At 48.7% G+C, this 11,948-nt stretch overlaps 1 protein-coding gene across 6 annotated transcripts in view; it reads right to left on the bottom strand.

Moving 5' to 3' along the window:
- MDM4 (MDM4, p53 regulator) overlaps positions 1-11,948 on the bottom strand; it is a 37,102-nt gene that overhangs the window by 8,903 nt on the left and 16,251 nt on the right. For 5 of the 6 annotated variants that reach the window (XM_040652938.2, XM_417957.8, XM_015299095.4 and 2 more), the window contains exon 11: positions 5,957-11,480. In XM_040652938.2, coding sequence (XP_040508872.1) covers positions 10,926-11,480 — 555 coding nt within the window. In that variant the 3' untranslated portion in view covers positions 5,957-10,925. Of the gene's footprint in view, positions 1-4,748; positions 4,887-5,956; positions 11,481-11,948 lie in introns of those variants that run through there. The other variant, XM_040652939.2, reaches the window with a different exon arrangement.

Here is an 11,948-nt window from a genome sequence, read left to right as displayed (position 1 = left end):
GTACTTTGCTCTCTGCCATCCCCCAGAGCAAAGCAGAGGGGATGGATGGCAGTCACGTGGGCAAACAGAGCAGAAGTGGCAGTGGTGACGCATCTCTTAATGGGCATCCCCGTAGGGCTGGCTGATTGCAACCCCATATCCTGCAAGCTCAATCTCATGGCTGTTTTGTAAACTTCAGTGGGTAACGTTACAGAAAGAGAAGGGGGGGGAAGGAAGGCTATTCTTGCTTTTCTATTCTTTTTCTTCCAAATTTCTGTATGTACTGCTGTACTGTGAGAGGGCTTGACGGTAACAAACCTTCCTGCAGATGCAGGAGGGAATGGGATCCAGGACAGTTCAGCCCCTGCACCGCTGTACGCTGTGGGAGGCGAAGGGAAAGGAAAGCATGGAATCTGCTCTCCTGCTCTGCGGCTTTCTCTGACAATCAGTTAAAGTCATAAATGAATGGGGTCCATTGCACTGCACAGTTGAGCTAAATGGCTGGTACAACCCACGGAAAGAGTTGCTGAGAAACAAGCAACGCTGCAAACCAGAGATTGAAAAGCAAGATGCATGCAATTAATTCAGCTGGTGTAGGGAACGGCTCCCTGCCTCCATAGGGAGATCCCAAATCCCTCACCCCCAAAAGGAGCCGTTCTCAAACCATTTATATCCCCTATCCATAGACCTGGCTGTGGGCAGCAGCTGGAGAGCACCAGCAGTGCCTCATCCACTATTCATTGCTGCCGCTGTTTATTATCAATGTGTTGCACCAGGTGAAACCATTCCCTGTCCCCATGCTGGAGCCTGGGCAGGGCCCATGCAGCACCATGGGGCAGCACCCAACAGCCCTCGCTGCAGGGCTCAACCTCAGCATCCTGCATCAGCACAGTGATAAATATCCCCTCTGCAATTTTTCGTGCCATTTCCAGCTCCTGATCGGGGGCATCAGGCCAGAAATGAGCTTTTCAGGGTGAATTATAGCGGCTGCAAAGTGTTATAGGGCACATGGATCCTCCTCTGCTCGGAGGCTGAGCCTGCAGTGGAAAGCAGTGACCTCAACCATAGGGCTCTTCAATCTGCCACCCCAAGTCATAGCAGATCCAGGGCTGGATTCTCACGTCTCCATGTCTCATTTCTGCTTCTTCCACCCTTCATCCCTCCTCCTCCTCTTTCACAGTGCAAGCAGCATCACGGATCCCATATGCAACAGAGCTTCTGACAAAGCCAACTGAGAACACAGCGTGCCAGGCTCTATTTTAAGCTCCTAATAAAATGGTTTCTGGAGGGGCCCTTCTTTCATGCAGCCCCACAGCATTGCCCTGCACTCAGCACCCATTGCTGGGCAGCCCCAGCACTCACATCCCTGTCCTTTGGGCTCCCAGAGGAGCACAATGGGCACACCGTTATTGGTTCATTAGGGAATCAAAGCAGGCCTCTCCTCCAGCACTTCCTCCAGAATGATTTGAATTAAAACACCCAACCTCCCTGGGAAATGTCAGCAGCGTTATCCATATGCATGATGCCATTAGGATGAAGCAGGTGCAGCTCAAAAAAACCTTCAGGAAGACCTACTTGTCAATCTCCACAGCGAGCACCTCTCCCTGCTCTGCTGCAATGCTCTGAAGATGGAGAAACAGACAGAGAGCTGCTCAGCCCTTTGCATACAGCAGCTCCTGCTTCCTAACTGAGTCAGCCACCGAGGAAAAAGGTTCAGTTGAGCTCAGGTGGGCAATGAGGTGCCCATCAATCAGACTGATGGAGAGCAGCTGGGGCAGATGGAGGTCTGCTTTGAGCCAGGCAAGCACTGACCTCCTTGGTGTCGGGAGGGGGTGCTTTGCAATGAGCTGCTTTACTTAATTTCCAGTCCCTGCTCTGTGCTTTGGGATGCTCCTCCCCCTTGCACTGGGGTGCTCAGGGCCCACCTCCTGCTTTGGGGGGGTCACCTAAGGAGCAAAGGTCTGGGGACACCGTGCTGCTTTGTCACACCATGGCAGTGCGCTATGGATGCTGGTGAGCCAGGGGTCTGTGGAGCCATCCTGGAGCTGTGTTAAATCCTAAGGAAGGGCAGGGAGGGGGAATTGAGTTTAGGGTTGCACATGGCAGGGCTCCTGCTAATGAGAAATGGATGCTGATAGGAAACAAGGAGCTGGAGCCCAGCTGGGAGGAGCAGACAGAGAGCCACGGGGAGAGCAGCAGAGCAGAGCAAGGGTTTGGAAGGGTAAGGCTATAGCAACAAGGGGCTGAAAGCCCCATCCCTTGTAGAAAGCTGCTTTGCACCACGAGGAGCCACACTGAGAGCAGCAGCGGGGAAAAACAACAGCAAAAGCCGCTTGGAGATGCATGGGGGTGGCTGTCCCATCATTCAGACCCATGGAAAACCTATGGGGAGCTGCTGGTTTGCAGCGTGAATGCCAGAGGGCTTCGGTCTTTACCACCCCTTTGTACACCTCGCACAGCATCCTGTAAATCTTTAATTACAAGAAAATTGCAACCTTAACAGCGAGCACACAAACGGAGCTGATAAATATTTAAAATTGCCACCGTGCCAGATCTGAGGGGGATTAAGGAAAGATATATTGGAGTGACAGTTATTAAACACTAAATCCCAGCAAATGTTACCGAGTGGATAAATAATGCAGCGCAGTGACAGCCGGCTGCGGGCGAGGGGGGAACATCTGCTGTGGGGGGGAGAGGCTGTGGTGCATCCCAACATCCTGGTGTGTGTGTTGGGGGGGGATGAGGAGCAGCCTTCTGCCTTTGCTGCTTGGAAACAGAACTCCAAGTGCTGCTCAGCAGCTGAGGAAGAGCCCGAAGAGGATGGTGGCAGCAGCTTGCATGGAAACGCTGGGTTTTCCTCCTGGAAATGTTGGGGTTTTCTCCTTCCTTGCGAAGCAGCTGTGTGAGTACAGCAGGGCTGGGCTGGAGGAGCACACATCCTGCGCCCTCCATCCTCGCTGTGCTCCCAGCTGCCCCCCTTCCATCCCTCACCTTGCTGTCAGTTTTGAGGTCACTGCTCAATCTCCATTATTAAATTCCCAGCCAGCATTAAAGATTTACGACTTCACGAAAGGTAACTAGCAAGAAGTTAATTATTCCTAATAGTCCAGGCTTCGCTCTGGCGGAGGGAGGATGCTTGGAGCGTGAATTACCCCGGCAACCTTCCCAATAAAATATTGATCTAAAAAAGTTGGGCCATTATAAATATTACAGCAGTGATGAGGAAGTGCTGTGCTTTGCCATGAGCCGCCTCATCCCAGCGCAGTGACACAGATGCTCCGTGCTGGACTAAGGTTGCCCCATGGATGCCAATGCCCGCCTGGTAAATCTTTAATTGAAATTGAAGAGAACTGTGAGCCTCACTGGTATGGAGAGAACAGTAAATATTGAAGCGGGGAATCGCACAGCATTAAGGGAAAGTGGGGAGAAGAGAGATAAGTGGCACCTAAAGGGCATTAAATCTGGATAGAGCAGCCAAGGAGATGAATTAAACATCCCCCCATCAGCAGGGCAGGCCTCAGACCCAAAGTGGGAGCTTGCAGCTGTTGGGTGGATAGGACCCAAAGCATCAGAGAGCAGTGGGAACTCGATGCACATGCAGAATCCAGGCACAGAAGGACAGATGAGCATTCCCACTGCAGTGTGCACAGCCACGCAGTCACCAACTCCTTGCACAGGGTTAATAGCTGAGGATGTGCTGCCCACCTATTGAATGGGCCACGCTCCTTGTCCTCTATGCTAGCATGGCTGATTGATAGCACAGTGCCCATGGGCAGTGTTTTAAGCCACGTTCAGGGTTATTTTGTCTTTTTATGGTTTAAAGGCCCGGCTACAACATGTTTTATTTCCAGGTAGGAGGAGAAAATACAATTTTCCAAGCAAGGGTCAGAGCTAAGAGTGCTCTGTCAGGATGAAGCGAGTGCTGCTTTATGCCAAATGAGAGTAACAGCTGGAGCTGGAAGGGCTGTCAGTGTGGGTTACAATCCTCTGCTAATGGCAATAATGAGACTATTGTAGCAAGTTAACTCACTCGCTCTTGTATTCTTCTTTGTGGTATTGATTTTAAAGAGAACACGGTTTCCAAACAAAATAATAACACCTAGCACTTGTAAAGCTGCTCCCACGCTCGCAGCAATATGCAAACGTTTATGTGCCATTTAGAGCATCCCACTAAATCACTCCGGTAAACGTCCTTCCTGATTTACTGCTGGGTGCACAGGAGGATACTGCGGTGCCAGGATGGTTCAATGCAGACTTTGCCACTGCTCCAGAGCCAGGTGACTCTTTGTCCACTCTCTATCACACAGACTGCGTTCCAGAGGGTTCCCTAATGCTGACTCCTGGGTCGCTGACACTGCCCCCAAAGCACTGCTTTCCTACAGAAGGTGAGCTATAAAGCAGTACAGTGAAGCTGAAGGACTTCAGAGAGCAGCAGCCAAGCAGGATTAGCCCTGCTATATGGCATGCTGCTGTAAAAACAAAGCCTTTATTTTCTGCTAAGCTACAGAGCAGTACCTTTTCCCCGTGGAACCACATCCCGCTTGCACCTGTGAGGAGGATGAAATGCCAGCTGCACTGCTGTTTCCCATAGGAGACGAATGGCCACCTCCTTCCAGCACACACCCGACCAGCCCTCCCTGTTAAGCTGAGCTCTGAGGTGAGCAATTCCATCCTGCTCCAATACATTTTGTTAGAAATGGGAGGATTTGTTCAGCCTGCTGAGCTCTGCAGGACGGACACAGATGCTCTGCAGCAGCCTCCTTCCCCACCTCAGCCTGGTGGAAACATCTGGCCACCTGCACACATATGAGACTCCCAGAGGAGAGATGCCATCGTTCCTTCTCAGGGAGGGCTTCTCTTGAATGCAGTGCATAAAGCAGCACTGGATCACCTCGTTCATCCAGGTCCTGCAGAAGGAAGGGAATTGCTTCAGCAGCTGGTGAGTATTTTAATGCTCTGCTCCATGGGATCTGCTTCATGCAGCTCCTGTGCTTTGGAGCATGTTGGGACTGGTTGGTTTTGCTGGCAGGGTGCAAAGTAGGTTACACTGAGAGAAGAAAGCAGGGGCAGAGCCAGGAACTTCCCTGCAGGCTTCAAGATTGGCAGGGGTTACCAGCAAACCTAATTACTGCTCCTGTCGCTGCTACAGGGCAGAATAGGAATGGCTGCTGGGTGCAAACCAGCTGCCTGCCAACAGGTGATCCCAGAATCCAACCCTCCCCAAAGCTGCTCAGAGAAATACAGCCAGGAGCAAGCAGGGGGCTGCACAGGAGCCACGCAGCCACCTCCACCTCCTGCCAGCAGGTATCCTTGTGTCAGGGATGGGGGAAGCAGCTCTCCTTTCTCCTGTTCTGACGCCACAGGTGGAGTTTTATTGTTTTCCTACAATGCAGTCAAGATGCTTATTATGAAGCAGCATCTCCTCCTTGGCAAGCGGCTAGTGATCAATCACTGCAGGGCGTACGTGGTGCTGGTTTCCAACACAAAAGAGCAGAGTGTGTTCATCTGTCTTCCTCCTGATTAAGCGCAGCCTGCTGGTCTCCAACCAGCCCCATAAAGCAAAAGGAGACTAAGGAAAGCTGAATCCTAACCGCAGGACTCCCACCCCCCAGTGCAGCCTATTTATGCCAGCATTAAAGGTTCGGTGTGCGCAGCCCAGAGGTGAGGAGCTGACTGCTGCAAGGAAGCTGCCAGCATCCTGCTCCACCAGCAGCAGCAGTGGGTGGGTGCCCTCTAGCGAGCTGCATGGCCTGGGAGCTGCACAGAGGGGTAGCAGTGGGACAGCAACGGGACTGGGGAGCTGCTCCAGCTCCTAAACCACATGGCAAGTACTTCCTCAGGTAGTCTAAGCCAACACCACAGTACCACTCCTGCAGACAAATCCTTGCAGTATAACCATCCCTCCACCTGCAGCCTGGAGAGAGCTGGGAGGTTTCTGCCTCCCCAGGAAGACAAACACACAAAGAGCACAGGTTACTTGACTGGTAACAACAGGCCTTTACTTAAAGCTTTCCCCGAAACGCAATATGAATGAAAAAATAAACCTACATCATCAATAGTATGATGTGCTCCGTTTAATTAAACTCATTAGGCGCAGGACACAAAAAGAGGCCATCCATTCTGTGCTACGTGCCTTATATAAATAGTGCAAACAGAGGTCGCTCAGTGAGAGCTCCTGCTTGTGGTGGCTGTGTGTGCGGGTACTCGGATACAGAGTCCTTCTTAACAAGAAAAATGGATTCAGGAACCAGAGGCTGCAGAAGTGTGCCAGGGAGCCTGGGCAGGACACACTTTGCACAACAAGAAGTCTTTATTATCTTTGCCAGAGGTAAAACACGCTCCTGCCTTCTCCGTGCATCCTCCTGGATCGATCCTCAAAGGTGGTTATGTCTTCTTTGAAACAGAGATGCTGAAGCCATTGCAGAGCTCAGCAGCCACGTGTTGCTGAAGCACCTGCTTGGAGCAGCAGGATGCGGTGTTCATGCACACGTGTGGGCAGTAAATGCACACGACCAGGGTAAAAGCACAGAAAAACAGGGCTGCAATCACAATAGCTGTCTATACTCATATGAACAGGTGCAGAGAGCAAGGTGCAGAGGTGCTAAGGCAGCTTGAGGCTGATGAGCAGCTGCTTACAGAGTGCTCTCGCTTACTTTCAAAGGAGCAAGGAAAATGCCAGCCATTTTGGTTAGATAACCAAAAAACAGGCCTGCAGAGCAGGAAAGCTGCTGCCTGGAGGTGATCCGTTGTCCCAGAGCTGTTCCAAGCACACACTGCTTATCACCCCACTCACAGATGTCCTTCTTGATCTTGAACAAACAGCCTCACAGCACCTCCTTTTTGAGGATCCTGATGCCCCTTGCAGGTGTTCAGATGGCACAGGATTCAGTGAATTTCTTCCACCTCAAACACCACGCCAGGACAAAGGCTCTCCTCTTCCATCACTTAACCATGCTGTCTCCCAGTACAGCCATCCTCCACCAAAGGCCTCTAATGAGAGCATTTCTCTTCTTCCAGGAGAGGAAGACAAAGCTCGGAACAGGCAAGACAGCTTCTCAGTATCAGCTACAATCAATGCTGGATGCAGAAGGATGGAGAGGACACTGGCAAGCTGTACCATGGTTTTCATCACACACCTTAATAAGTGCACCTTAATAAATACAATGCAATGCAGAGGCAGAACGTTCTTAACCGTCTTCAAGGAAAGGCCCAGCACTCAGAAGAAACAGGTGCTCTGGGGGCTGCTCCAAATGTTCCCCCCTTCAGTCACGGCTTTGGCAAGGATAAACAGCTAAATAATTTACCTCAGCACAGGAGGGACAGACAACTGACCAAACAGCTGATAAGGGAGGTGCAGCAGTAAGCAAAAGTCACCAGGAGTAACTGCAAAGAGGCACTTAAACTGGGAAGACCTGCAGGAGCGAATGCAGTGTGTGTACCTCCAGCTGTCAAGACAGAGGGAAGGTGTATACACAGATTCACACTGCAGAGCACTGTACAGATTCACGGATCCCATGCTCTGTTTAAATACCCATTGAAGAAGTGTGCTGCTTCCAGTGATAAACGGTGCCAGAACTTCTGGCTGAAAAGCAGAGGGATCTCATGAATGAAGCCCAGCATGGGAGCAGGCTCACCACTGAGATGTCAGCAGGTTCCTGAGGACCAGCAGCCAATGTCAGTGAAGAACACAGAAACCTTTCTGATCTGACAGTTGAAAGGCAGCTGTGCTCAACCCTTCCCAAGACACACAGGCAGCAACACTGCTAAGCTTACCCACGGACCGCTTCTGCCATATTGCACTTCATAGGAAAACCACAGTTAAGAGACAGAGCTGTTATGCACAATGAGATGCCAGGGATGATTTCAGAGAACATGAGGCTCACAACACCCACCTCCAACGAAAAGCACATGTGGAAAAGGAAACTAATAGCACCGTTTGGCCAACATCTGATGGCACTGCAAAGGAAATATTACAAGCCAGTGCCCTGAGCTAGTTCTTCAACCCACACCTCCAGCCTGCACTTCCTACAACATGTCACCTAAAGAGCAGCTCTTTCTGAATTACACCTCATTTAGCCTCACACTTCAGTTGAAGCAATAAAACATTCTTCTTCCCTCTTTCTCCCTCACTACAACCCTCCCACCGACCCTATGCCTTAGCCACAACCCGGGCACTTACAGCTCCACTTGCACTGCAATAGCTTATTCTTTTAAAGAAAGGAAGACCAACTGTAACGTTGTTAGACATCATGAGCACTACTTCAGTTAAAAAGAATAAAGAACTTGGCAAATGCATGTTGTAAACAACGTGGTTACACTCAAGGAAAAGTCACAGATAAGAAGACCATCACCCTCAAGCTTATCCCACAGATTCGGTTTCTTTATCACAATCTGCAACAGAGACAATTTTCATTTAACAGCAGAAGCTCACGCAGATCTCAGTAGGATTTGGGTAAGGATATTCAACCCATTGCAGGAACCTACACTTTCCTGACACTTGTTTGGTCAACACAAACTGCTTTTCAGTGCAGCCATACTCAAACAATTTGGTAAAGCTGCTTTTAGCAAAATATTTTGTTCTTAGAAGCAATTGTGGGGGAGGGAGAATTCACAGTATTCAGAAGTGCTGCAGAGTGCCACAATGCACACTGCCCGAGCCCAAGCTCCTTAAAAAGGAGAAACTATCTGAAAATGGAAGCAACTACCTGACAGGAACTCCCTTCTATGATTCGAGGAGATAACGCTGCTGAGCTTAGCATGACTAAAGTGCATCACCTGCATTGAACAGCCCTTCAGTTAGGGGAGCAAGAAGTACATTTTTCCACGTGGACTGACTCCCATATACTCACAGATAGTGCAGCAAATGTCAGACAGTTATCCTCTTATACAACACAGCTGTAAATAACAGCCAACAATAATAGTCTAAGAACCAACATAGAAATAATCACAATACTCTGTAAAATATAAAATTGATCTGACTTTTGGCAGTGATTGCATATAGCACCTACTCCAATATCGTTGCACAGAAGCAACTTTGACATAAGAAATTGCTGGGACCTTCAGCCAGGCAGGTGTTGGGGCCTTCCGTTGCACACCTGACCTGCTAGGACTGGACCAGCACAAGGAGTGTGGAAAACAGCTGGGAAACAGCCTAGAGAAGCTCTGAGGTCTAAACACTACCTTCTTTTCTTCTATCTGCAGAACACTTCCTAGACTGGAGAGGGAATCATGCAGAAGATGACAAAACAGGGTATATCTTACATGCTGAACTGAATTCAAATGCCTGTATACTGAAAGCTAGAGGGGAAGGCACTACTGCTGCAGGATACGGGCCTCCAAAGTACTGAAAAACAGGCTGAGAGCTGCCTTCCCCACCTCTCAGCTCACATTAGAGAACCCAGAATAGATAGATGGCAATAGCTATTTGCTAACATTACATTTTAAATAAAGACTTAGAAAACTGAAAGTTATGCTCAGCGCTCTCTCCCACAGCACCATCTTCTCCCTTTGACTCCGCGGTACTCTGCCCTGTCCAGAATACAGAGGGGAAAGCTGGAAGAGGAACAGAAGAGGAATGCATGTTTCCCAGGGATCTCAGAACACCCGAGATGCCTGCAGGCAGCTCTCTGGGAGCCCCAAGGCTTTACACCCCTACAATTCCTCCCCGCTTCAGGTGTGCACCTACCTGCCTTCCACTCATGAAAGCACAGATCCTCTCCATGGGGGAATATTCTGAACATGAAGCCTCAGGGAGACAGGCTGAGGAAGAGCTGAGCTCTCTAGCATATGATCTCAGAAAAGAGTAAGACATGTTTAAACTGCAAGTCCTAACTGAGTTTTAACAAACAGCAGAACAACCATGGATAGCTTTCAAGGACAGACAGAACAAATCTGCTGAAACAGATTTGAAGCATTAAATCACTGGGTAAGAATAATCAGCCGAGAAAACTCAAAAGAATGAACACTAAACACAGCCCATAGACTAACTAGCTGCAATCAGTGCTTTGCAGGACTGCTTTTATCCCCAGAAAGGCCTGTATCCTGATTGCAAAGCCACATAACACAAAGCGATGCATCTTCTAGACTGACCTGATGAATGAAGCAATGGTGAAAGTTGCACTGGTGCTGTGAGCAAAGAGCTGCTATGATTTAATCCAGTTGGCACACCAGATTCTGATCTAACACTGGACAGGCTGCAACAAAGCTACAACAGCTGACACAGAAGTGTCCTTAAATGAAAAAAAGAATCGATACAAATGAAAAGATCTAATAACAAAGCACAGTATAGCACCCTATTCTTCTGCCAACTGGTACGTGACCTGAGATAGCTACAGATTAGAAGTCTGAGAGGACTTATTTCTAGTCTGGGTGCAAAAGGACTTTCACTTTACCTAACACATATTAAAAAAGGGATTACTGGAAACATGCATATTTACTTCTCACTGCCTTCATGAGAACTGATCCTTGGAGAAATGGCTTATGTAAATCACAACCCTCTTCACCTACCCCTCCCTCCCATCCTTCCCACCCACCCGCCACACTCTTCCCTTAGAAGACATTGCACAGTGTCTGACTTACTGGAGAACACTCCAACAGCCAAAGTCATAACTCTCTCCAAAACTTGCTTTCTGCAAGGAACAGTTATCAGAACAGAGAATCCTTCTGAAGCTACTGAACTCAAAATAAAAGATTTAGATAATTTCAAAGCTAGGGCATCAATACCAACACACTGGTCCCTCCCCGCTCCCAACAGGCTTTCATTTAAGTAGATAGCAGAAATGGACACTGCTTCATACGACGTACAGGGTTGATTTCTGTGCTCTTGGTCAGTTTGGAATCTTAATTGTCTTTGGTATTCATGCTCTGAGCTCTGAAGTTAGGGTCTGTGTAGAGTGCAAGAAAATACATGTGCTATGCTTCAGCAGAGAAGGCCTGAAGAAGCACAACTACCCCATAAAGATTCTAATCACCATCTCAATGTCTTTCCTGCACACTGGGCAAGGTGATCTCCTTTTCTTCAGCATCTTTGCACACTTGAAACAGGCCACAAGGTGAGCAGTCCTCCCATGGACAATATTCCCATCTCGCGGTCTGTGATGGCATAGGAAGCAAGGATTCAGTAACTTTTTTATACTCTCTAAAGACTGTATTTCTTCCTCCTTTTTATGCTCAGTGAAACTCAACAGAGAGTCCCTCCTTTCACATTCTCGTGCCAAATCCAAGGACTCAATAGAGCCACAGGGATCTACGTGGGATTTGTTTTCTACCACATACATGTCTTTAGGTGGGCCAACTGGAGCAGAAATAGTCCTTCGGCAGTCTGGGACATCTATCCCTTCATCACTGTTTTCATTTTGCATAGCATCAATGTTGGACAGAGAAAGAGAATGAGTGAGTTTGGGACAATCTGAGTACCAGTCCTTCCGTAAGGCCCAGCAGCGGTAACAGTACCGTTTGCCTGGAGAGTTAAACTTCTTGCATTTGGTGCATTGCCAGCAGTCCTGAAGAACGATTGGGGCAGACAAAAACAGCAGCAGGTTAGTGCATTCTTGCTAACAATTCTTTTCTTCAACAAAGGAAAAGCAGCAAAGAAGCTTCATCAAGAGAGGACATTATTACTGAGGCTTGCAGATGTGTGATTGCTACTTCAATTATCAGCACCTCAGAAAGCCTAATTTTAGTACCCTGTGCATTCTAAAAATGCAGGTCTCTCCTTAAGCATTAAACTTTGTCCTTCCTTCTTCCCAGCCTGTGGAAGAATACAGCATTCTCAAGCTGTGCAGTTTATTGAAATTCAAGGGTAGAGCTCCTGGAATCAGTTAGGAATACATTTTCCAGACTCCATAATCATTTGGCATCTGTTGAATGTGCACAATTGACAGTGGCTTACTTGGTTAGCCCAGAAAGCAAGGGCAAGAGCTATGATTCAGCTGGCCTATGCCAGGGACATCCTAATGCTTCTCCTACTG

This window comes from Gallus gallus, chromosome 26 (assembly GCF_016699485.2).
Source record: "Gallus gallus isolate bGalGal1 chromosome 26, bGalGal1.mat.broiler.GRCg7b, whole genome shotgun sequence".
Lineage (NCBI taxonomy): Eukaryota > Metazoa > Chordata > Aves > Galliformes > Phasianidae > Gallus > Gallus gallus.
The sequence above is the reverse complement of the archived record's forward strand: the minus strand, read 5'-3'. Positions and strand labels throughout refer to the sequence as shown.